Source organism: Salvelinus alpinus, chromosome 16, assembly GCF_045679555.1.
Source record: "Salvelinus alpinus chromosome 16, SLU_Salpinus.1, whole genome shotgun sequence".
In the NCBI taxonomy this organism is placed as follows: Eukaryota; Metazoa; Chordata; class Actinopteri; order Salmoniformes; family Salmonidae; genus Salvelinus; species Salvelinus alpinus.
The window spans coordinates 36,878,172-36,905,319 of record NC_092101.1 but is presented as its reverse complement, the minus strand read 5'-3'; the positions used below and the strand labels follow the sequence as shown (position 1 = coordinate 36,905,319).

The window sequence follows — 27,148 nt, the reverse complement described above, 5'->3', positions numbered from 1 at the left end:
ACAATCTACAGTCTGCTTCTACAATCTACAGTCTGCTTCTACAATCTACAGTCTGCTTCTAATCTACAGTCTGCTTCTACAATCTACAGTCTGCTTCTACAATCTACAGTCTGCTTCTAATCTACAGTCTGCTTCTACAATCTACTTCTACAATCTACAGTATGCTTCTACAATCTACAGTCTGCTTCTAATCTACAGTCTGCTTCTAATCTACAGTCTGCTTCTAATCTACAGTCTGCTTCTACAATCTACAGTCTGCTTCTAATCTACAGTCTGCTTCTAATCTACAGTCTGCTTCTAATCTACAGTCTGCTTCTACAATCTACAGTCTGCTTCTACAATCTACAGTCTGCTTCTACAGTCTGCTTCTACAATCTACAGTCTGCTTCTACAATCTACAGTCTGCTTCTACAATCTACAGTCTGCTTCTACAATCTACAGTCTGCTTCTACAATCTACAGTCTGCTTCTACAATCTACAGTCTGCTTCTACAATCTACAGTCTGCCTCTACAATCTACAGTCTGCTTCTAATCTACAGTCTGCTTCTACAATCTACAGTCTGCTTCTACAATCTACAGTCTGCTTCTAATCTACAGTCTGCTTCTACAATCTACTTCTACAATCTACAGTATGCTTCTACAATCTACAGTCTGCTTCTAATCTACAGTCTGCTTCTAATCTACAGTCTGCTTCTAATCTACAGTCTGCTTCTACAATCTACAGTCTGCTTCTAATCTACAGTCTGCTTCTGATCTACAGTCTGCTTCTAATCTACAGTCTGCTTCTAATCTACAGTCTGCTTCTAAACAACAGTCTGCTTCTAATCTACAGTCTGCTTCTACAATCTACAGTCTGCTTCTAATCTACAGTCTGCTTCTAATCTACAGTATGCTTCTACAATCTACAGTCAGCTTCTAATCTACAGTCTGCTTCTAATCTACAGTCTGCTTCTACAATCTACAGTCAGCTTCTAATCTACAGTCTGCTTCTAATCTACAGTCTACTTCTACAATCTACAGTCTGCTTCTACAATCTACAGTCAGTTTCTAATCTACAGTCAGCTTCTAATCTACAGTCTGCTTCTAATCTACAGTCTACTTCTACAGTCTGCTTCTACAATCTACAGTCTGCTTCTAATCTACAGTCTGCTTCTACAATCTACAGTCAGTTTCTAATCTACAGTCTGCTTCTAATCTACAGTCTGCTTCTACAATCTACTTCTACAATCTACAGTCTGCTTCTACAATCTACAGTCTGCTTCTAATCTACAGTCTGCTTCTAATCTACAGTCTACTTCTACAATCTACAGTCTGCTTCTAATCTACACAGTCAATCAGCATCAGTCAGAAGGGGGGACTTTTTAACATGTTGTTATGTAATCGCACACACACACACACATACATACATACGCACGCACGCACGCACACACACACACCTGCAGCACATGGTTGGATCTCCTCAGGTCCCCTGTTTAACTATCCCATCTTGACCTATTACATGAAAGATTACAGAGTCAGCTATGATTACCCTCCTCTCTCCTCCCTGACTGACTGTGTACCTTTGACTGCTACACTCAGCACCATGACTGGGTTGGAGAGGTAAAGAGGAAGAGAGGGAGAGACAGAGAGAGAGGAGAGGGATATGGAGAGAGAGAAAGAGAGAGATTTGAAATGTCTTTATTCTTTTGGAACTGAGTATAATGTTTACTGTTCATTTTTTTTGTTTATTTAAACATATTGTAACGACCCTGGGTTTATAAGCGCGGAAATTGACTCTGCCGCACGAGCATGCTTTTGCGGCACATTCGATAGCGCGCCGGACTTCGGGCTAGAAGGTCGAGGGTTCGAGACCTGCTCCGTGCTGTTTCATTACAATATGTTTCCCATGCCAATAAAGCCCCTTAAATTGAAATGAGAGAGAGAGAGTGATTAAGTATATGTGTATGTGCTCGTTTGCATAGTCATGTGTGTGTGTTAGAGAGGCTGCATTGTCAATGTATTGCTACCTCTGTACTGCAGAATGAGCCACTACTTTGATTGTAACTTCCAGCTCATATTAGCTATCGCTACCTGCTGTTGATAACAGGAAACTACTGCTCCAATAAGTTAGTTCTATATCTGTCAGCAGGGGGCAGTAGCGCTGCATAAATAAACTAATCCTGGTCCACCTATCGCTCTCATGGTAAATAAACCTCTAGCACAAGGATGGGAAACTCCTTTCCCCATCTCTAGCAAACACAGCTGATTAAACAAATTGCATTCTAAACTGAAGATCCTGATTAGTTGATTATTGAGTCAGGTGTGTTAGCTGGGGCTGGGGAAAAGGTGTGACACCAATCAGGCACCTGATGACTGGAATGACCTATCCTTGGTCTAGCATCAACCAGGGCTACAGCGTCACAAGATACTATGGTGTGTAAGTCAGATTGAATAATATTTTCCTGTATGGTGATATGTATTGGACTTATACGTTGCAATTATTACCAGCAAATGGCCTTCGCTATATCATCCATGTTGCACCATCCTCTTCCTCTCCTCTTCTCTCTCCATATTCTCTGTCAGAAAGGAATGTAGAGAATGATTGAAGGATGAATCATACATGATATTTCTGCAGAATTAGGTTTTTTCCCTACACTCTTTCTCTTTCTCTCTATCTTCCTCTAACTCTGTCTGTCTTCCTCTAACTCTGTCTTCCTCTAACTCTGTCTGTCTGTCTGTCTGTCTCTCAAACACTGTCCTTGTCTCTCCTCTATCTCCAGTGTGAACTTATATAGAGGAGAAGATAGAGGGTGACTGAAGGATGAATCATACATCGTCACATTCTCTCTCTCTCTCTCTCTCTCTCTCTCTCTCTCACACACACACACAGGCATGTGCATGTGCACACGCACACACACAAACACACACACTAGAGCGCACACACATGCGCGCATCAAATCAAATTGTATTTGTCACATGCGCCAAATACAACAGATGTAGACCTTACAGTTAAATGCTTACTTACAAGCCCTTAAACAACAATGCAGTTTTAAGAAAATACCTATAAAAAAAAGTAACTAATAAAAGTAACAAATACTTAAAGAGCAGCAGTATAACAACAATAGCAAGGCTATATACAGGGGGTACCGGTACAGAGTCAATGTGCGGGGGCACCGGTTAGTCGAGGTAATTGAGGTAATATGTACATGTAGGTAGAGTTACTAAAGTGACTATGCGTGGGGCGGGGGGGCAATGCAAATAGTCTGGGTAGTCATTTGATTAGATGTTCAGGAGTCTTATGGCTCGGGGGTAGAAGCTGTTTAGAAGCGTCTTGGACCTAAACTTGGCGCTCTGGTACCGCTTGCTGTGCGATAGCAGAGAGAACATTCTATGGCTAGGGTGGCTGGAGTCTTTCACAATTTAGTCTCATTAGCTTGGCAGTATAGTATTTCTTGCTCCCTAGTGGGCTAATAAAGCAATTTAGTGTGTGTGTGTGTGTTAAAATCTGCCATTTGGCAGTTCAGGCTGCTATGCCGGTATAGTGAATATAGGTCTGTGCATTGAGTGTTAGGCGTATAGCAGGGGTATTTGATTTGATTCAACTCTTACCCTACGAGGCCCGGAGCCTGCTGGTCTTCTGTTATAATTGATCATTAATTGCATCCACCTAAGCCAGTCCCTGATTAGAGATGAACAATGGGAAAATGCAGTGGAACTGGCTTGGAGGTCCAGAGTTGAGTTTGAGGGGCCTATAGGCTATATGTTTATGACCTTATAGGTATGCCTCCACTGTTGTTAAGATTTCATTTCATATCGGGGCTTTTGGTGGTTGTGGTGATATGATATTCATATTTAATATTGTGTTTGCTGGCTGTAGCTACATAATAACAAGGTCAATTCTCAGTAGTGGGTGGAGATTATTTTGAGTCGTCAATATTTACCACAACCACAAAGTCATAAACCCCAGCCCATTTATCTTCTTAAAATTTGATTTTAAACCTAACCATAATCTTAACCTTAAACATTAATTAACACACTGCTAACCTTATGCATAACACTAACCTTAAATTAAGACCAAAGAGCACATTTGTTTTCATTCATTTTTACGATATAGACTTTGTGTTTGTGGTAACTACTGGAAATCAGTATTTAGGGAGACCGTAAACCCCGCCCATGCAGTTGAGAGGCAGATTCAAATGTGATGACGTACAAGGATACATAAACAGGGATTGGACCCCTAAATAAATGGCGAAGAACAGATCCATATAATACAAAAACTGACGAATTTACGTAGCCCTAACTCTGAAGTTGTTGGCCCCCGTGCACAAAGCCAGGGATTGGCAGGAAGTTATTTTAAGTCTGCGGAGGTCATCAGCATTGGAGTAGACAGTTGACTAGACCGTTTAAAGCCCCCCTGACTGCATATCTGAGAGCGAATCGGGATCAGCGGATCCACCCCACACAGCCATAGCCCTGCTTTGCCTAACCATAGCGGTTCCTGCATACGCCGTTATGAGCTCCTGGTACGCGTCTGGTTCTCGGAACGACGCTCCCTCCCCACTCCCAGCCGTTACCGAGGAGAAGCCGCCGAAGAGGAGAGCGTTTTACCTGCTTCGGAAGACGTCCAAGAATCCCAGCCGTAGCGACAAGCAACAGCAGCAGCAACCCGCGGCAAACAACAACAATATACCTTTCATGATCCACTGCCAGATCGGGAAGGAGATCAAGCACATATGCAGCAACTGCCGCGGCAACTGCCATGAAGGTGAGTGGAGAGGAGGGTTGAGGTTTTCACAGCAGCAGGAAGAGCCCACTGGGCACAGGCATCAATTGAAAGTATATTTCACGCTGTTTCCACTCAATTGAATTGCAATTACGTGAAACAACGTTGATTCAAGCAGTAGGAGATGTTTTTGATCATCTCCCACTTCATCTTTGCACTGCTCCTCCAAGCGACCGCTCCCTTGGCTTGCTCGCTTGCCTTTGCCTGCCCCACGGCGGGCTGTTTTTCTCCGTGGACAGGCTGCTGAGGACTTTTCAAATCGTAATAATAAAGAATACTACTCTGAGTCAGACTATTTCTGTGGATGTACTAGTATATGGTGTTTTGTAAGCATTAGGCTATTGAATATCTATCTAGGCAGTATAGCATTGGAATGGTATTTTTCTTCTTCTGCTGTGTTTTGAATGTTGTTGTGATGGAGGTGTTCAAACAGCCCCTGGCTCCAGTAGGCTACAAGCCTGAGATGTACCGTTCTATTTACTATCACAAGTGCATATGAAAAGCATAAATCATTTAAATGCATTCCATAGTTAATTCAGTTGATAGGTCTGTCTCCTCTCCTTTACACTTAGGCTGTTACTACTATTTTCTCATGCCAAACTTCACCCAGGCCCCCCTTCCAGCATTGGGGAACATCCTGCGCCCCCACTGCACGTCCACACCATGTCTATTTCTAAGGGCACAAGCACTGTTCATGATACAAACTGTTCACACACCTCTTCTTGGCGGATAGTTGTTTTGTTGTTGTAGGTTTTAAAGCTTATTTCACACATATTGTCATGAGGTGCAGAGAAAATGTTTCTGTTTTAAAGCACATTTTCTTGCAATTCTACACATTTCGCCAACGTGTATTCATGTGATATTTGAGTGACTCAAACATTACAACAAAATGTATGGGCTAAAAAACCTAGCTAAAAACATTAGCTGACATGGGCTAGTTGATCTGGACATTTCTGACAAGTTATAAATAGCTCCCCCCGCCAACCCCTGCGCCCCCACTCTCCCTCACACACACACTTACTCTTTGTGCAGACTAAAAGGTGTGTGTGTGTGTGTGTGTGTGTGTGTGTGTGTGTGTGTGTGTGTGTGTGTGTGTGTGTGTGTGTGTGTGTGTGTGTGTGTGTGTGTGTGTGTGTGTGTGTGATTAAGAGTTTGAATTAGTATTTTTATTTGAATTAGAATATTTTTCCCCTGTCCCTGTGATCCGGGCACCATGCCTTTTTTCCGAACAGTCCAGCCTGGTAGGAAGACCGGTGTTATGGGAAGGAGGGGGAGTTTGGAGATGGAAAAATGATGAGAAAATGGAGTAAGGAGAGCAGTGTAATTATTTTAGAACAGTCTGACATCTCTCTTACAGTGCAGAGCGTATCATAGCTCAGGGAGAGAGAGATATACACTACCGTTCAAAAGATTGGGGTCACTTAGAAATGTCCTTGTTTTTGAAAGGAAAAGCACATTTTTTGTGTCCATTAAATTAACATAAAATTGATCAGAAATACAGTGTAGACATTGTTAATGTTGTAAATTACTATTGTAGCTGGAAACGGCTGATTATTTTATGGAATATCCACATAGGTGTACAGAGACCCATTATCAGCAACCATCACTGCAGTGTTCCAATGGCACGTTGTGTTAGCTAATCCAAGTTTATCATTTTAAAAGGCTAATTGATCATTAGAAAACCCTTTTGCAATTATGTTAGCACAGCTGAAAACTGTTGTTCTGATTAAAGAAGCAATAAAACTGGTCTTCTTTAGATTAGTTGACTATCTGGACAATCAGCATTTGTGATTTCGATTACAGGCTAAAAATGGCCAGAATCTAAGATCTTTCATTTGAAACTCGTCAATCTATTCTTCTTCTGAGAAATGAAGGCTATTCCATGCGAGAAATTGCCAAGAAACTGAAGATCTCATACGCCTTCACAGAACAGCACAAACTGGCTTTAACCAGAATAGAAAGAGGACTGGGAGGCCCCGGTGCACAACTGAGGGGAGGACAAGTACATTAGTGTCTAGTTTGAGAAACAGACGCCTCACTAGGTCCTCAACTGGAAGCTTCATTAAATAGTACCCGCAAAATACCAGTCTCAACGTCAAGTGAAGAGGCGACTCCGAGATGCTGGCCTTCTAGGCAGAGTTCCTTTGTCCAGTGTCTTTGTTCTTTTGCCCACCTTAATCTTTTATTTTTATTGGCCAGTCTGAGAGATGGCTTTTTCTTTGCAACTCTGCCTAGAAGGCCAGCATCCCGGAGTCGCCTCTTCACTGTTGACGTTGAGACTGGTGTTTTGCGGGTACTATTTAATGAAGCTGCAAGGCACCACAACAAACCGCCAAGAGAGGACCGCCCACCAAAACTCCCAGACCAGGGAAGGAGGGCATTAATCAGAGAGGCAACAAAGAGACCAAAGATAACCCTGAAGGAGCTGCAAAGCTCCACAGCGGAGATTGGAGTATCTATCCATAGGACCACTTTAAGCCGAACACTCCACAGAGCTGGGCTTTACGGAAGAGTGGCCAGAAAAAAGCCATTGCTTAAAAAAAAGATAAGAAAGCACGTTTGGGGTTCGCCAAAAGGCATGTGGGAAACTCCCCAAACATATGGAAGAAGGTACTCTGGTCAGATGAGACTAAAATTGAGCTTTTTGGCCATCAAAGAAAATGTCTGGCGCAAACCCAACACCTGTCATCACCCCGAGAACCCCATCCCCACGGTGAAGCATGGTGATGGCAGCATCATGCTGTGGGGATGTTTTTCATTGGCAGGGACTGGGAAACTGGTCAGAATTGAAGGAATGTTGGATGGTGCTAAATACGAGGAAATTCTTGAGGGAAACCTGTTTCAGTCTTACAGAGATTTGGGACTGGGATGGAGATTCACCTTCCAGCAGGACAATGACCCTAAGCATACTGCTAAAGCAACACTTGAGTGGTTTAAGGGGAAACATTTAATGTCTTGGAATGGCCTAGTCAAAGCCCAGACCTCAATCCAGTTGAGAATCTGTGGTATGACTTAGATTGCTGTACACCAGCGGAAACCATCCAACTCTTATTTCTTGTTTGTTTCACAATAAAAAATATTTTGCATCTTCAAAGTGGTAGGCATGTTGTGTAAATCAAATGATACAAACCCCCCAAAAATCTATTTTAATTCCAGGTTGTAAGGCAACAAAATTGGAAAAATACCCAGGGGGGTGAATACTTTCGAGAGAGAGAGACCAAACTGGGCTGTGTATAATGTGGAGAAAGTTAAAAATAAAAATATATTTTTTTAAACTCCCCTCTGTAAACCTTCCATCTTCATCTTTCCTTGTGTTATGATTTATATTACCATGGTCTCTTCCTTATGTATTAATTAGACGCATTCAGATCAATTGCTCCTTGACTATAGCTCAGCCTTCAACACCATAGTACCCTCCATGCTCATCATTAAGCTCGAGGCCCTGGGTCTGAACCCCGCCCTGTGCAACTGGGTCCTGGACTTCCTGACGGGCCACCCCCAGGTGGGGAAGGTAGGAAAAACACCTCTACTTCACTCATCCTCAACACAGGGGCCTCACAGGGGTGCGCGCTCAACCCCCTCCTGTACTCCCTGTTCACCCATGACTGTGTGGCCACGCACGCCTCCAACTCAATCATCAAGTTTGCAGATGACAACAGTAGTAGGCCTGATTACCAACAATGATGAGACAGCCTACGAGGAGAAGTTGAGGGCCCTGGGAGAGTGGTGCCAGGAAAATAACCTCTCCCTCAACATCAAACAAATGACGGAGCTGATCGTGGACTTCAGGAAACAGCAGAGGGAGCACGCCCCTAACTGGGTTGTGTAACATCGACAGGACCGCAGTAGAGAAGGAGGAAAGCTTCAAGTTCCTCGGCGTACACATCACTGACGATCTGAAATGGTCCACCCACACAGTGTGGTGAAATAAGGTGCAACAACGCCTCTTCAACATCAGGAGGCTGAAGAAATTTGGCTTGGCCCCTAAGAGCCTCAAACTTTTACAGATGCACAATTGAGAGCATCCTGTCGGTCTGTGTCACCGCCTGGTACGGCAACTGCACCGCCCGCAACCGCAGGGCTCTCCAGAGGGCGGTACGGTCTGCACAACACATCACCGCGGCACACTGCCAGCCCTCCAGGACACTTACAGCACCTGATGTCATAGGAAGGCCAAAAATATCAATGGACATCAACCACCCGAGCCACGGCCTGTTCATCCCGCTACCATCCAGAAGGAGAGGTCAGTACAGGTGCATCAAAGCTGGGACCGAGACTGAAGAACAGCTTCAATCTCAAGCCATCAGACTGTTAAATAGCCATCACTAGCCAGCTACCACCCGGTTACTCAACCCTGCACCTTAGAGGCTGCTGCCCTATATACGTGGAATCACTGGCCACTTTAATATTGGAACACTAGTCACTTTAATAATGTTTACATACTGCTTTACTCATCTCATGTGTATATACTGTATTCTAATCTGCTGTAAAGCCGCTCCGACATTGCTCGTCTTGATAGTTTATATATTTCTTTATTCCATTCTTTTACTTTTAGATTTGTCTATTGTTGTGAATTGTTACATACTACTGCACTGTTGGAGCTAGGAACACAAGCATTTCACTACATCCGCAATAACATCTGCTAAATATGTGTATGTGACCACATACTTTGAATCTCATTCTTTTACGGATTATGTTATTGACTGTTTTCTCTCCCCTTCATCTCTTCTCCTTTCCCCTTCATCTCTCCTCTTTTCTATCCTCTCAGTTGAGGAGGTGGAGCGACTGGCAGCGATGCGATCTGATTCACTTGTCCCTGGCACACACACCCCTCCCATTCGCAGGCGGAGCAAGTTTGCCACCCTCGGTCGTCTGTTCAAACCGTGGAAATGGAGGAAGAAGAAGAGCGAGAAGTTCAAGCAGACATCTGCTGGTAAGACCCCTATCTAACCTTCAACCCTTACCCCTGAACCATAAGCCCTGCTTTCTACCTCTCCCCTGACCCTAGTCTAACACCCTAAGATCTAACCCCTGAACCATAAGCCCTGCTTTCTACCTCTCCCCTGACCCTAGTCTAACACCCTAAGATCTAACCCCTTAGCCTTAACCGCTTGTATTCTACCTCTCCGTTTGCCACCGAAGCACTCCCCCCTACCCCGTGGTAGCTGTAGTCTTATGTCCTCAAGGCAAAGCTACAACCTTACAGTGTAATGATGTCATGTTGATGTATGTATGGCTGTAGGTGCTATGAGGCAGAGGGCATTGCTGGGTAGCCATGGCAAATCAAATTTATTTGTCACATACACATGGTTAGCAGGTGTTAAGTGTAGCGAAATGCTTGTGCTTCTAGTTCCGACCATGCAGTAATATCTAACAAGTAATATAACCTAACAATTTCACAACAACTACCTTACACACAAGTGTAAAGGAATGAATGAGAATATGTACATAAAAATATATGGATGAGCGATGGCCGAACAGCATAGGCAAGATGCAGTAGATGGTATAGAGTACAGTATATACATATGAGATGAGTAATGTAGGGTAGGTAAACATTATATGAAGTGGCAATGTTTAAAGTGGCTAGTGATACATTACATCAAGATGGCAAGATGCAGTAGATGGTATAGCGTACAGTATATACATATGAGATGAGTAATCTAGGGTAAGTAAACATTATATAATATAAAGTGGCTAGTGATAAATTGATTACATCAATTTTTCCATTATTAAAGTGGCTGGAGTTGAGTTCGTATGTTGGCAGCAGCCACTCAATATTAGTGATGGCTGTTTAACAGTCTGATGGCCTTGAGATAGAAGCTGTTTTTCAGTCTCTTGGTCCCCGCTTTGATGCACCTGTACTGACCTCGCCTTCTGGATGATAGCGGGGTGAACAGGCAGTGGCTCGCACATTTGTGGCCTGCTGGAGGTCATTTTGCAGGGCTCTGGCAGTGCTCCTCCTTGCACAAAGGCGGAGGTAGCGGTCCTGCTGCTGGGTTGTTGCCCTCCTACGGCCTCCTCCACGTCTCCTGATGTACTGGCCTGTCTCCTGGTAGCGCCTCCATGCTCTGGACACTACGCTGACAGACACAGCAAACCTTCTTGCCACAGCTCGCATTGATGTGCCATCCTGGATGAGCTGCACTACCTGAGCCACTTGTGTGGGTTGTAGACTCCGTCTCATGCTAACACTAGAGTGAGAGCACCGCCAGCATTCAAAAGTGACCAAAACATCAGCCAGGAAGCATAGGAACTGAGAAGTGGTCTGTGGTCACCACCTGCAGAATCACTCCTTTATTGGGGGTGTCTTGCTAATTGCCTATAATTTCCACCTTTTGTCTATTCCATTTGCACAAGAGCATGTGAAATTTATTGTCAATCAGTGTTGCTTCCTAAGTGGACAGTTTGATTTCACAGAAGTGTGATTGACTTGGAGTTACATTGTGTTGTTTAAGTGTTCCCTTTATTTTTTTGAGCAGTGTATATACACACACACACAATAGGCTATTATTGATTTTGGCCCAATAGGCCTGACATATTACCTCTTTCAAGGAGCTTACCGTTTTGATAGGGTTTGATTTAGCCTAAATACCTTTAAGCCTACCTATAGAAAAGTTTTTTTTAAACAACTCCGCATCCCTGCCCTGCCTGGCAAGAGTGGCCCGAAGGGTGTTTAGCATCCAGTGGCTCTGCAAGTGCGGAGAGGGTATTCTCCACTGCTGGCCTGCTCTCCAGGCACCATCACATGAGCCTGAAGCCACAGACTCTGGCCAAACTCATGTTTCTAAAAGTGAATTCAAAGACACTATAGACTGAGCCTAATAAGGCATTTCTCGTTTCATTTTTATGTTTCAGCCTATATGTGCAATTTATAGACTATAATGATTTAAATCAACAAAATGTTGTTTAAATGCGGTCCGCTTAATGTTTCGCCAACCTAGTGTGTTGCAAATGCTTCACAATTTATTTTTTTGTAGGCTATAGCTTTGATATTATTTGCCTAAATAATTCCTTCTTAGGCACCTTATCTGGTTATTTTTAATGAATGGAGTGAATTTGGAGTGGCAGTTATTTTTTCTGTGAACGATGAGCGGGATTCCAAACGCTCAACTCTGCTCACATACTCTTGACTGTACTGTGGGGTAGCAGAGCTGTGCAGCTAGGTGCTGTACTGTAGGTACTGTGGGGTAGCAGAGCTGTGCAGCTAGGTGCTGTACTGTAGGTACTGTGGGGTAGCAGAGCTGGGCAGCTAGGTGCTGTACTGTAGGTACTGTGGGGCAGCAGAGCTGGGCAGCTAGGTGCTGTACTGTAGGTACTGTGGGGTAGCAGAGCTGTGCAGCTAGGTGCTGTACTGTAGGTACTGTGGGGCAGCAGAGCTGGGCAGCTAGGTGCTGTACTGTAGGTACTGTGGGGCAGCAGAGCTGTGCAGCTAGGTACTGTGGGGAAGCAGAGCTGGGCAGCTAGGTGCTGTACTGTAGGTACTGTGGGGCAGCAGAGCTGTGCAGCTAGGTGCTGTACTGTAGGTACTGTGGGGCAGTAGAGCTGGGCAGCCGGGCAGCTAGGTGCTGTACTGTGGGGCAGCAGACCTGGGCAGCTAGGTGCTGTACTGTAGATACTGTGGGGCAGCAGAGCTGGGAAGCTAGGTGCTGTACTGTAGGTATTGTGGGGCAGCAGAGCTGGCCAGCTAGGTGCTGTACTGTAGGTACCGTGGGGCAGCAGAGCTGGGCAGCTAAGTACTGTAGGTATTGTGGGGCAGCATAACTGGGCAGCTAGGTGATGTACTGTAGGTACTGTGGGGCAGCAGAGCTGTGCAGCTAGGTGCTGTACTTTAGGTACTGTGGGGTAGCAGAGCTGGGCAGCTAGGTGCTGTACTGTGGGGAAGCAGAGCTGTGCAGCTAGGTGCTGTACTGTGGGGCAGCAGAGCTGTGCAGCTAGGTGCTGTACTGTAGGTACTGTGGGGCAGCAGAGCTGTGCAGCTAGGTGCTGTACTGTAGGTACTGTGGGCTAGCAGAGCTGGGCAGCTAGTTGCTGTGCTGTAGGTACTGTGGGACAGCAGAGCTGGGCAGCTAGGTGCTGTGCTGTAGGTACTGTGGGGCAGCAGAGCTGGGCAGCTAGGTGATGTACTGTGGGGCAGCAGAGCTGTGCAGCTAGGTGCTGTACTGTAGGTACTGTGGGGCAGCAGAGCTGGGCAGCTAGGTGCTGTGCTGTAGGTACTGTGGGGCAGCAGAGCTGGGCAGCTAGGTGCTGTACTGTGGGGCAGCAGAGCTGGGCAGCTAGGTGCTGTACTGTGGGGCAGCAGAGCCGGGCAGCTAGGTGCTGTACTGTGGGGCAGCAGAGCTGGGCAGCTAGGTGCTGTACTGTAGATACTGTGGGGAAGCAGAGCTGGGCAGCTAGGTGTTGTACTGTGGGGCAGCAGAGCTGGGCAGGTAGGTGCTGTATTGTGGGGCAGCAGAGCTGGGCAGCTAGGTGCTGTACTGTAGGTATTGTGGGGCAGCAGAGCTGGCCAGCTAGGTGCTGTACTGTAGGTACCGTGGGGCAGCAGAGCTGGGCAGCTAGGTAATGTAGGTATTGTGGGGCAGCATAACTGGGCAGCTAGGTGATGTACTGTGGGCCAGCAGAGCTGGGCATCTAGGTGCTGTACTGTGGGGCAGCAGAGCTGGGCAGCTAGGTGCTGTGCTGTAGGTACTGTGGGGCAGCAGAGCTGGGCAGCTAGGTGCTGTACTGTGGGGCAGCAGAGCCGGGCAGCTAGGTGCTGTACTGTGGGGCAGCAGAGCTGGGCAGCTAGGTGCTGTACTGTGGGGAAGCAGAGCTGGGCAGCTAGGTGTTGTACTGTGGGGCAGCAGAGCTGGGCAGGTAGGTGCTGTATTGTGGGGCAGCAGAGCTGGGCAGCTAGGTGCTGTACTGTAGGTATTGTGGGGCAGCAGAGCTGGCCAGCTAGATGCTGTACTGTAGGTACCGTGGGGCAGCAGAGCTGGGCAGCTAGGTACTGTAGGTATTGTGGGGAAGCATAACTGGGCAGCTAGGTGATGTACTGTGGGCCAGCAGAGCTGGGCATCTAGGTGCTGTACCGTGGGTACTGTGGGGCAGCAGAGCTGTGCAGCTAGGTGCTGTACTGTGGGGCAGCAGAGCCGGACAGCTAGGTGCTGTACTGTGGGGCAGCAGAGCCGGGCAGCTAAGTGCTGTACTGTGGGGCAGCAGAGCTGGGCAGCTAGGTGCTGTACTGTTGATACTGTGGGGAAGCAGAGCTGGGCAGCTAGGTGCTGTACTGTAGGTACTGTGGGGCAGCAGAGCTGGGCAGGTAGGTGCTGTATTGTGGGGCAGCAGAGCTGGGCAGCTAGGTGCTGTACTGTAGGTATTGTGGGGCAGCAGAGCTGGCCAGCTAGGTGCTGTACTGTAGGTACCGTGGGGCAGCAGAGCTGGCCAGCTAGTTGCTGTACTGTAAGTACTGTGGGGCAGCAGAGCTGTGCAGCTAGGTGCTGTAGGTATTGTGGAGCAGCATAACTGGGCAGCTAAGTACTGTAGGTATTGTGGGGCAGCAGAGCTGGGCAGCTAGGTACTGTAGGTATTGTGGGGCAGCATAACTGGGCAGCTAGGTGATGTACTGTAGGTACTGTGGGGCAGCAGAGCTGTGCAGCTAGGTGCTGTACTGTAGGTACTGTGGGGAAGCAGAGCTGGGCAGCTAGGTGCTGTACTGTAGGTACCGTGGGGCAGCAGAGTTGGGCAGCTAGGTACTGTAGGTATTGTGGGGCAGCATAACTGGGCAGCTAGGTGATGTACTGTAGGTACTGTGGGGCAGCAGAGCTGTGCAGCTAGGTGCTGTACTGTAGGTACTGTGGGGCAGCAGAGCTGTGCAGCTAGGTGCTGTACTGTAGGTACTGTGGGGCAGCAGAGCTGGGCAGCTAGGTGCTGTGCTGTAGGTACTGTGGGGCAGCAGAGCCAGGCAGCTAGGTGCTGTACTGTGGGGCAGCAGAGCCGGGCAGCTAGGTGCTGTACTGTGGGGCAGCAGAGCCGGGCAGCTAGGTGCTGTACTGTGGGGCAGCAGAGCTGGGCAGCTAGGTGCTGTACTGTAGATACTGTGGGGAAGCAGTGCTGGGCAGCTAGGTGCTGTACTGTGGGGTAACAGAGCTGGGCAGCTAGGTGCTGTACTGTGGGGCAGCAGAGCTGGGTAGGTGCTGTACTGTAGATACTGTGGGGAAGCAGAGCTGAGCAGCTAGGTGCTGTACTGTAGGTACTGTGGGGCAGCAGAGCTGGGCAGCTAGGTGCTGTACTGTAGGTACTGTGGGGTAACAGAGCTGGGCAGCTAGGTGCTGTACTGTATGATGGCTATATTATGTAAACAGGGGATAAGCAGTTAGGTGCCATGATACCTCAGAGCCACGCAGCTAAGGCCAAAGATACCACAGGATGTGTGTGTGCACACGTTAGACATCAGCAAGACTTGGTAGATTCTGAGAGCATAGGTCCCCTTAATTTATGAAAGGCCTATCTGAAATGAAAAATACCAAATAGTGCTTTTGAACATTTATACATGATCAGTCTTGTTCTTCAGAAATGTAGAGAACTCTTGTGGAAGTGTTGCCAGATAAGATTCCCTGCAGATTCAGTCTGACCCTATATTTGCTGTTACTGAAGTTCAGCTAATACTGTCTCTTTAATTGAATAATGTTCCGGAATTATGTAAGATATATACCGTCCGTATGATATAATATCAAGTTTGTTATGCAAGGTAGTCCTGAGCCATGTGTCCAGGTTAAATCTACAGTATGACATGTATATGTTTTGGATAGAGAGGCTATGCCCTAGGTTGCATCGTTCTAGCTGCTTTCTAAACACACCAGTGGGGTGCTGCCCTGTTTTTCTAATCTCATGCTGCTCCCCCAGCTGTCGGTGCAGATTCTGCTGTTCTCAGAACACCACATGTTCAGAAATGTGACCAACACACACACACATCCTCACACACACACACAGATATATACACTGCTCAAAAAAATAAAGGGAACACTACAATAACACATCCTAGATCTGAATGAATTAAATATTCTTATTAAATACTTTTTTCTTTACATAGTTGAATGTGCTGACAACAAAATCACACAAAAATGATCAATGGAAATCAAATTTATCAACCCATGGAGGTCTGGATTTGGAGTCACACTCAAAATTAAAGTGGAAAACCACACTAGAGGCTGATCCAACTTTGATGTAATGTCCTTAAAACAAGTCAAAATGAGGCTCAGTAGTGTGTGTGGCCTCCACGTGCCTATATGACCTCCCTACAATGCCTGGGCATGCTCCTGATGAGGTGGCGGATGGTCTCCTGAGGGATCTCCTCCCAGACCTGGACTAAAGCATCCGGCAACATCTGGACAGTCTGTGGTGCAACATGGCGTTGGTGGATGGAGCGAGACATGATGTCCCAGATGTGCTCAATTGGCTTCAGGTCTGGGGAACGGGCGGGCCAGTCCATAGCATCAATGCCTTCCTCTTGCAGGAACTGCTGACACACTCCAGCCACATGAGGTCTAGCATTGTCTTGCATTAGGAGGAACCCAGGGCCAACCGCACCAGCATATGGTCTCACAAGGGGTCTGAGGATCTCATCTCGGTACCTAATGGCAGTCAGGCTACCTCTGGCGAGCACATGGAGGGCTGTGCGGCCCCCCAAAGAAATGCCACCCCACACCATGACTGACCCACCGCCAAACCGGTCATGCTGGAGGATGTTGCAGGCAGCAGAAGGTTCTCCACGGCGTCTCCAGACTCTGTCACGTCTGTCACGTGCTCAGTGTGAACCTGCTTTCATCTGTGAAGAGCACAGGGCGCCAGTGGCGAATTTGCCAATCTTGGTGTTCTCTGGCAAATGCCAAACGTCCTGCACGGTGTTGGGCTGTAAGCACAACCCCCACCTGTGGACGTCGGGCCCTCATACCACCCTCATGGAGTCTGTTTCTGACCGTTTGAGCAGACACATGCACATTTGTGGCCTGCTGGAGGTCATTTTGCAGGGCTCTGGCAGTGCTCCTCCTGCTCAAAGGCGGAGGTAGCGGTCCTGCTGCTGGGTTGTTGCCCTCCTACGCCCTCCTCCACGTCTCCTGATGTACTGGCCTGTCTCCTGGTAGCGCCTCCATGCTCTGGACACTACACTCACAGACACAGCAAACCTTCTTGCCACAGCTCGCATTGATGTCCCATCCTGGATGAGCTGCACTACCTGAGCCACTTGTGTGGGTTGTAGACTCCGTCTCATGCTACCACTAGAGTGAAAGCACCGCCAGCATTCAAAAGTGACCAAAACATCAGCCAGGAAGCATAGGAACTGAGAAGTGGTCTGTGGTCCCCACCTGCAGAACCACTCCTTTATTGGGGGTGTCTTGCTAATTGCCTATAATTTCCACCTGTTGTCTATTCCATTTGCACAACAGCATGTGAAATTTATTGTCAATCAGTGTTGCTTCCTAAGTGGACAGTTTGATTTCACAGAAGTGTGATTGACTTGGAGTTACATTGTGTTTAAGTGTTTCCTTTTTTTTTGAGCAGTGTATTATCTTACCCCATACAAACCTTATGTTATCGCTGCACCATGGCCATAATTGGGTTATGATTCAGACAGGCAGTGACCAGTGTTACATCATTTATTAGATCAGTACCCTGTGCCTGCTCCGCAGGCCAGTTATGAGCACAGTGAATATAGTAATGTCATGTATAATGCCACCTAATGTTGTTGCGATATCATATCCTGCCCCATCAGTCCTGGAGAGGAAGATGTCGACCCGGCAGAGCAGAGAGGAGCTGATCAAGAGAGGAGTGCTGAAGGACATCTACGACAAAGGTGAGAGGTTAGAGGTCAGAGGGTATAGAGGAGAAGACAGCAGAGGGAGGTTAGAGAGCAGAGACTGATGGCAAAACGTTGTTGTTGTGTAATCTAACATGCTTTAGACAAAATCAAGTCACACAGTCAGCATCACAGTATCCACCTGTATTGAATCCAGGTCAGATATGTACTGGGAACATGTTATCTCTGTTTCCATCTCTCTCCTCCCCCTCTTCTCTCTCTCTGCAGACGGAACGGTAGTAACGAGTGGAGAGGAGGTCAATATGGAGAACGGGAGCTCTCCAGCGTTAGGAGGGTCTGATCCATCACATTGTGATGGAGCTGAGCTGATGGATGGAGCAGGGTCAGCCATAGGTGCATCTCAGGCCTTCTATCAACACACTCACCCATTGGTTCATCATCACGCACTGTGCTGTAACATGATAACTGATTGGTCAATTTTGTTCTCACACCTCCCAACATGCTCACCCATTGTTTCATTCCCATTCACCTTTTTGTAATATAACATCTGATTGGTCAATTCTCTCATCTCAGGCCCTGTCCCAACAAACTCGCTCATTAGTTAATCTCCTCTCACCCTTTTGTAACATGACACTTGATTGATTTATTCTGTCCCCAGGTACAGTAGAGTTCCAGTTGTCTGGAGAGGGGACGTCTCCACAAGACCACACCCAGAATCCCAGCCAGGCTCCACCCACTAAGGTCATGGTGTATCCGGGCGACGGCGGCGGGGCAGAGTCATCTCATCACATCATAAAACAACCCAAACAACCCCCAGCGCTACCCCCCAAACCCTTCAACAGACTGCCCAACCACATCACAGGTAGAGCCCTGTACTCCTCTGTGTAATTTGCTTTTACTTTGCTTTCTATTTTCTCTGACCACCAGCTTGCCGCTTGTGTGGGTATATCTGACTCTGATCTCTGTATCTATTTCTCTCTCTCCAAATATTGGGGAATATGCCAGAGCTGAAGATAATGTTGAAGAGTTTATGAATAGCCAATTAGAATTTGTGGTCTGTATATTTTATAATTTCGTTTAGTATACCATCAACACCAGTCCTTTTTTGGTTGGAGGGTTTGTATTTTGTCCTGTAGCTCATCCAATGTAATTGCAGAATTCAGTGTGTTGTGGTAGTCTTTAATAACAGGTGCTACATTTTGTAAATAATCACATATGTTTTTGTTTCTTTGTTAAATGGCCGAAAAATGTTTGAGAAGTGGTTTATCTCCATTTTAGATAGGTAGCTCTTCATGTTTGTTTAGTGTGTTCCAATTTTCCCTGAAAGGATTTGATTCTATGAATACTTCAATTGCATTGATGTTTTCTGACATGCTGTTCCTTCTTTGTTCTTAAGTGTATTTTTTTTATTGTTTCACCATAGTGAAGTCTCTCCCTCCCTCCCTCCCTCCGTAGAGGGTATGCCAGTGAAGCTGCCCTGTGTGTCCATGAAGCTGTCTCCTCCTCAGAAGCTGATGATCTGTGTGCCTGTGGGAGCGGGGGTAAGCATGGAGCCCTCGGCCCTCACCTTCCAGAAGTGCCCCCCTCCCTCTCACCATGTGGGGTCCCTTGGGGGCCACTCCCTACACTACAGGACCCTTCCTGTGCCCCTACACCCCCCCAGCCGCATTATCGAGGAACTCAACAAGACCCTGGCCCTTACCATGAAGCGATACGAGAGGTGAGGACTTAATGTGTGTCCTTTCCTCCATGTGTGTGCATGAAAAATAATGTTGATGAAGTGGTTCATAACTGAGTGTACAAAACAGTAGGAACACCTGCTCTTTCCATGACAGACTGACCAGGTGAAAGCTATGACCCCTTATTGATGTTAAATACACTTCAATCAGTGTAGATGAAGGGGGGAGACAGGTTAAAGAAGACTTTAAATCTTGAGACAATTGAGGCATGGATTGTGAGTGTGTGCCATTCAGAGGGTGAATAGGCAAGACAAACGATTGAAATGCCTTTGAACGGGGTATGGTAGTAGGTGCCAGGCACACCGGTTTAGGTCAAGAACTGCAACACTGCTGTGTTTTTTCACGCTTAACAGTTGTGTGTATCAAGAATGGTCCACCACCCAAACGACATCCATCCAACTTGACATAACTATGGAAAGCATTGGAGTCAACATGGGCCAGCATCCCTGTGGAACGCTTTCGACACCATGTACCGAAAAATTGAAGGCAAGAGGATGTGACTCAATATTTTGTACACTATCCAGCCTGCCCTGTACTCCACTCCCATTGGCCCTGGCCTGTGCCTACTCTACAGCGGTGTGATGGATTGTGGGTAGTTGGATCGAGTCGTTAAGTAGCTTGTTAATCATTTGACAAAACGTGTTCTAATTAGTGGGGTTAAATTGGGTATAAAGATTGATGCCCGGTCAGTGGGAGAGAGGAGCACTGTTAGCAGACAAGAGTCTGGAGTTAGAGAGGACAGTTTGCTGTTGAGGGCTTCGTGGAGGTCTCAGTCTCTCTTTGCCTGTGTGTCAGAGTAGAAATAAGAGCCTTTCTCTATGTCAGTGAAAGATGGGCAAAAGGTCTGCTCTCTGAAGTCTTATCATAGGTAATAGAATGGGTCAGTAACCGAAAGGTTGCCGGTTCGAATCCCCAGGCGGACTAGGTGAAAAATATGTCAATGTGCCCTTGAGCAAGGCACTTCACCCTAATTGCTCCTGTAAGTCGCTGTGGATAAAAGTGTCTGCTAAATAACTAAATTGTAAATGTTAAAAGGTTTCTGTGATTGGTTACTATTGGCATCCATCCACTCACAATCAATTAGTCATTTAGGAATCCAATACCACAATACTCTAGGCAGCATTTGAAACATCTGGTCAGTCAAACACATCTCAGTACAGAGACCATTTCATCTAAACCTCCTCTGGCTGTTGTTCACTTCAGCTTTGGATAAAGAGCTGCACTAGTTCCCAGAGCCTTACCTTGGCTTTACCTCTCTGGGTGTATGTGTATCATGGGCTGGTGTCTAACCAGTTTAGAGAACCACCAGAAACACACACCATCTCCATCAGTCTACAGATTCATCACACAAGAGGAAAACGCCGTGGGATTGACCCAAACACTCAGTGTATCATGACAAGGCGAGACCCAGATGCCGACACAGGAGGCAGATGGTTGGAGTCTTACAATGTTTATTAATCTAAAGGGGTAGGCAAGAGAATGGTCGTGGACAGGCAAAAGGTCAAAACCAGATCAGAGTCCAGGAATTACAGAGTGGCAGACAGGCTCGTGGTCAAGGCAGGCAGAATGGTCAGGCAGGTGGGTACAGAGTCCAGAAACAGGCAAGGTTCAAAACCGGGAGGACTAGAAAAAGGAGAATAGCAAAAAGCAGGAGAACAGGAAAAACGCTGGTTGACTTGGAAAAACATACAAGACGAACTGGCACAGAGAGACAGGAAACACAGGGATAAATACACTGGGGAAAATCAGTGACACCTGGAGGGGGTGGAGGCAATCAAAGGACAGGTGAAACATATCAGGGCGTGACACAGAACATAAACCGGCTGCGCGCGTGCGCCATCCTGCATAAATGTACTTTGTCCCCCCACACCAAACGCGATCACGACAAGCAGGTTAAAATATCAAAACAAACTCTGAACCAATTACATTGATTTGGGGACAGGTCAAAAAGCATTAAACATTTATGTAAATTAGCTTGCACTTGCTAGCTAATTTGTCCTATTTAGCTAGCTTGCTGTTGCTAGCTAATTTGTCCTGGGATATAAACATTGAGTTGTTATTTTACCTGAAATGCACAAGGTTCTCTACTCCACCAATTAATCCACACACAAAACGGTCAACCGAATCGTTTCTAGTCATCTCTCCTCCTCCCAGGCCTTTTCTGCTCTGGACTTTATATTGCGATTGGCAACTTTCATAAATTAGGTGCATTACCACCACCTACCTCGTTCGTCTTTCAGTCACCCACGTGGGTATAACCAATGAGGAGATGGCACGTGGGTACCTGCTTCTATAAACCAATGAGGAGATGGGAGAGGCAGGACTTGCAGCGCAATCTGTGTCACAAATAGAACCAACTAATTTTAGTCCTTGGCAACGCAGACGCTCGTTGGCGCGCACGAACGTGGGTGCAATAATTGAATTATATAGATTTCTAAATGTATTTTGCAAGCGCGAGCGATGTAGTCAGGGTATAACTGATGTGCCAGATTGCCCCCCCATGGTCCATCACTCTGATTGGTGGGCCGTCAGGGGGTTGATTTCCTTTCAGTCAGATGTGCTCCCGGGATACCATTTTTTCCCCTCCTTCCTTTCCTCTCCTTTCATTTTTCGGTTTGGTCTCAAGCACAAAATGGTAATAGGTATCCTAGTCTTTTTAAAGTCTTTATTTCTTTGACTTGGTTGCTGCCTGAATTTGTCTAAATGTGATGTTAGTAAACCTTGTTGGCATATAGGCACACTCAAACTGAGTTTGTATAAGCAACAGGGATAATTATTCTCCAGTTACGAGATTGCTGATTGTATTCCTATCTGCTCCTGTGCTGTTTCCCTGACCCAATCAGGAATGCTGCTTCGAGGCTAGTTTCTTATTGTTCTGCAGTTTGTCTCCCTTTTGGATGAGTCAGGCCGTTTTTATACAGTGTTTCAGTCCTGTTTTCTCAGTTGATTTGAGGTGCCGTTTACGCTTGGCTGTTTTACGTTAATCACAGACTCCATAGCTCCTTTCATATCAACTTATGGTGGACGTTACCTTACTACTCCCGTATTTCTAACACCACACACACGCGGATGGATGGACAAACACACACACAAGCCCACTATCTCTCGCTAAAGTTTGACCTTTCTCACTGACCTCAGCTCCCTGCACCATGTGGTTCCCACGGTGATGATGGCATGTGATAACAACAAAGAGAACCTCTCCAACGAAGAAGACTACCAAGACATACCTGGGTCGTACAGGGACGAGGAGGATGAAGATGACGATGAAACACTGTTTTCAAGTAAGTGTTTGTTTATCCATAGGTTTGGGGCCGTAGTGGCTGTTTGGTCTCTGCTTAGTGGCCATTCCTCCTGGTAACAGCCTCAATGGCTACTGGGATATGTAGTTTAAGAGCTCTCCTTTCATTGGACCTCTCCATTATGAGCTGTGAATCCCATTGGTTCGCCTCCCTGATTGTGACCAATCAAAGCACCGAGGTGACAGTGGTGTGTGTCATGAAACACACACACACACGATGGCTAGTCCTCAGATACCCTGTTCCAGTAGTTCCCTTCAGCAGTGAATTATTGATTTGAGGCCCATTTCAAGCTCCCGAGTGGCGCAGCGATCTAAGGCACTGCATCTGTGCTAGAGGCGTCACTACAGACCCTGGTTCGATTCCAGGCTGTATAACAACCGGCCGTGATTGGGAGTTCCATAGGGCGGCGCACACCTGGCCCAGCGTCGTCCGGGTTAGGCTGTCATTGTAAATAATTATTTGTTCTTAACTGACTTACCTAGTTAAATAAAGGATAAATAAAAAATCTGAAGCATTTATACATACACACACCTCTTTGTAATCTGGTTATGTAAACAGAGGAGTTGGTTGGAAACAGTAAACACACTCCCATCCTGTAGCACTCACTGTAGAGGATAAAAGTTGTGACAATTTAATTGCTAGTGCATGAGTTAGCTACTGGTGGTGTTAGTTATTCAATTTTATAAACATTTAATGGACAATAACGTTTGTGTGTGTGTGTAGGTACCCTGGCTCTGAAGGTATTGAGGAAGGACTCCTTGGCCATTAAGATCAGTAACCGTCCATCTGTGAGAGAGCTAGAGGAGAAGAACATCCTGCCCAGACAGTCAGACCAGGAGAGACTGGAGTTCAGGCAGCAGATAGGCACCAAGCTCACACGGTGAGACGCACACACATACACCCTCCCTATAGCAATGGCTAGGAGGGCACTCAGTTCCTATATACAAACACACACAGCTGCTTTTTAAAAGATTGTATATAGCTATCATGGTGCTTGCGCACACACACACACAGCTCCCCTCTGTCAGCACCTGTATACCCTGCTCTGGCCTGGTTGAGATGTGACCTGGGGGAGAGGTGAAGAGCGAGACAGAGATGAGATGTGAGAAAAAGGAGAGGGATGGAGGATGGAAGGAAACCGATGAGGAGAGAGGGAGATAGACGAAGGAGAGTAAAAGAGAGCCTGTCATATTATCTTGAATATGCCAGTGAGGGCGGACAGCTTCAAGTGGGATTTTACCGTCACAGAGTACAGAACATAAACGTGGCAATACAGGAATAAAGAATTCACAGTTTCCTTCCTTTCTTTCGCCTCACACTTTCATTTGTTACACTCACTGCTTCTTGCCTCCTCCCTCGCTTCCTTCCCTCCCTCTCTCCATGTATCTAATTCTCTACCTACCTCTCCATCTCTCTGCTTCCCCTTTCCTTCTCCTTCCTCCCCTCTCTCAATTTATCTTCTCCCTCCCTCCCTCCCTCTTGTTGCTGTGTGAATCACTGTGTCAGACTGTTGAGGTGGTAAATACATCTGAGGGAGTCATGGATCACAGAGGAGACTGGTCTGACATCAGAAAATAAAACAATAAAAGACGTTAGGAAACGGTCCTGGCTGACTTTAGTTTCATTTTCTCAGGAGGTTGAGTCAACGGCCAACTACAGAGGAGCTGGAACAGAGAAACATACTCAAACGTAAGTAGAACAGACTAGATAGGCAGAATACACATTTCTAGTTTCTCACGAAATGGACAATAGTGACTTTTCTATTTTGTTTTATTCTATTCTAACCTGTCTTTCCCTCTCTCAGCGCGCAATGAACTGGAGGAGCTAGATGAGATGAGAGAGCTCAAGAAACGCCTGTCTAGAAAGGTGAGAGGGGGGAGGAGGGTATCACTTTCCATTAGATGGCAGATTATAAATATAAAAGCATTACCTGTTATGACATCAGGTTATCTCATCCTCTGTTGTGTAACATAAGTGGTGTGTGTGTCTATTTCTCTAACGGTTTGGATGATTGCCTGCGAGGCCATCTTTATTGTTTTACGGTTGAGAACAACTAACACAATAATCCATATCTACTGCCCCCGAGACCCTCAGCCACCACACACACACTCTGACAACCCTTTTCTCCTGTCCCCAGTTGAGTCAGAGGCCTACAGTGGAGGAGCTGAGGGAAGCTAAGATCCTGACCCGCTTCAGTGACTATGTAGAGGTAGCCGACGCCCAGGACTACGACAGGAGGGCAGACAAACCGTGGACAAGACTCACAGCTGCAGATAAGGTAATAACACTCACATGCAGGTGCGCACACCGCACACACATATACAATCACACACAAATGCACAGTCATGCGTAGGGTTGAAAAATGACAGGAACTTTCAATAAATTCCCTGGTTTTCCTGAAATCCCGGTTGGAGGATTCCCAGAATAAGAAGGGAATAAGCAGGAAATCCAGAAATCTCCAACCAGGATTGCTGGGAAACCAGGGAATTTATTGAAAGTTCCTGGAATTTTGCAACTCTTGTCATGCGTATAGTTTTTTTTTCTGACTGATCTCCGGTTCTGTTTGTCCCTTGTAGGCTGCTATACGTAAAGAACTCAATGAATTTAAAAGCACAGAGATGGAAGTGCATGAGGGTAGTCGGCATCTAACCAGGTATGTATGTCACAGCCATACTACACTCTGCAACACAACACATACACTTGCCCATACTTCAAGTAGTGTATACAGTAACTAATTATCTCTCTCCCTCTCTCTGTCCTCTAGGTTTCATCGACCATAGTTATTTTTATGCCATCTTTTTCAAGAACCTCAAGTGCTGGACCTCAAAACTGCTGCCTCTGTGTACCACACCCCTCCCCTTCCAGACCAAAACGCAACCAGACCAGAACCACACTAGAACCAGAGTAGAACGTGATCTGAACCTGACCGTAAACTTAATCTGAACCTGGCGGGGTGTGTACAGAACTGGGCGACTGACACTTCTGCAGGCTCCAGTGTTGACCCAAAATGGCTACCAATGAATGGAAAGGGCAGACTGGACCAACTACAACAGTATTTTGGTCCAGTGGTCAGTGTGGTCGGGTTGGGGAGAAGGACTGTCATACACATGGAGAGACTGACAGAAGGCACTAGACTGACTGGCTTCTCTGTCAGCGGAGATTATATGGACTAAAAAGTATTGTTTTTTTTAATAGCCTTTTATTATAATTGTTAATAATGAAGATGGTTAATGTGGTTAATTGCACTTCGGTTTTTGACGCTACTCTATGGAGGAGTTATGGAACTCTGCTCCTATATCTGTGCCAATGGGACTTTGGGATTGTGGGAGATTGAGTTTGGCAGGGTATCTAAAACTAAAAAAAAGTACAGAGACCAACAACTGATTGGGAAAGATTATTCTCCTCCAAGGGCTCCTGTTTCCAAAAGAGGGACCAAGCCCTTTCAATCAGATAGGACTGCAGAATAGGATTCTGTAATAAGTGTGTTGCAGTACTACTTACAATACCGTATACACCATGTGCTACTCTGGAAGCTGTAGTATGAGAATATGATCAGAATATATACCCATTAAATGTTGAAATACAACACATCCTGTCCATGTTGAAACAGTATAGAAATATGAACCTAGCAATAATTGAACTTTTCTTTCCTCCGGGGCTGCATTCAAGAGAACAATTACTGGGAACATTTCAGAGAGCTGCCTGCTCAATACCAAATACACTTTGAAACGCTGTTATGAGTTGTGACCTTGAATGCAACCCAGATCACCATTATTATTGAGTTCTGCAACCCTCTGTATAGTGTCACTATACCTGTCATTGTTTACAGGGATGAAAACGTTGTCAAATGTACTTTGTTTGAATGACATTTGATAAAGTATGTTGTCTATACAATGTTTCAGCAGAGTGCTCCATAGACTGGCAAGTTAACGGTCAATAGTTATGAAGGGAATGGAATTTAGATTTCTGAAAACAGGAATTTTATGGTTCCGCCTTGTTTAGCCTCGTAGTGGAGAACCGACATTAGACAACCCTTTGGCTGTGAAGGAAAGTACACTACAACCTTTAGCTCATACACAGGAGACAGACATTTCAAAATTGTTATTTTATAACAAACACATGCAGGTGATGGTCTTGATCGTTTAGTCGGAGAACCCTTTGACTTGTGGTGTATCTTGGTATGCATGTGTATACAGGGACATGTTCACAAGGTACAAAACATGGAAAATGTTTTACAACGGAGTGCTTACTAAACACAACCCAGGACCGTCTCGCTGTGCCTCTCCATACTAAGAAAAGAAAGAGGACATTCTTTGGGAATTACTGTATAAGATGTGTACATAATACAAAATAAACATGTTTTTCTTTTTTGTACAGAGGGAAACTGCATGTGATGATTGTTAACTTATTGTTCGTCTTCTATCATGTATGCAGTTTCTTATCTAAAGGAAACTTAATAAAAAACAAAATTTCAAAACGGCTTTTCCTCAACCGTCTCTATGCCATACATATGTAGCATCACCAACAGTGAGAACTTAACTCACCTTTACTAAAT

The 27,148-nt window shown here is 46.0% G+C and overlaps 1 protein-coding gene across 1 annotated transcript; it reads left to right on the top strand.

The window, feature by feature from the left end:
* Positions 1 to 4,293: 4,293 nt before the first annotated feature.
* On the top strand, positions 4,294 to 27,084 carry LOC139541438 (phosphatase and actin regulator 1-like). Its single transcript, XM_071346098.1, has 13 exons — positions 4,294 to 4,744; positions 9,531 to 9,695; positions 17,511 to 17,591; positions 17,823 to 17,948; positions 18,214 to 18,417; positions 19,011 to 19,275; positions 22,433 to 22,575; positions 23,317 to 23,473; positions 24,227 to 24,282; positions 24,398 to 24,459; positions 24,731 to 24,871; positions 25,170 to 25,246; positions 25,358 to 27,084. Exons 1-13 carry the CDS (start codon positions 4,492 to 4,494, stop codon positions 25,371 to 25,373), a joined length of 1,746 nt encoding a protein of 581 aa, XP_071202199.1. The 5' UTR covers positions 4,294 to 4,491; the 3' UTR covers positions 25,374 to 27,084.
* The last annotated feature ends 64 nt before the right edge of the window (positions 27,085 to 27,148 follow it).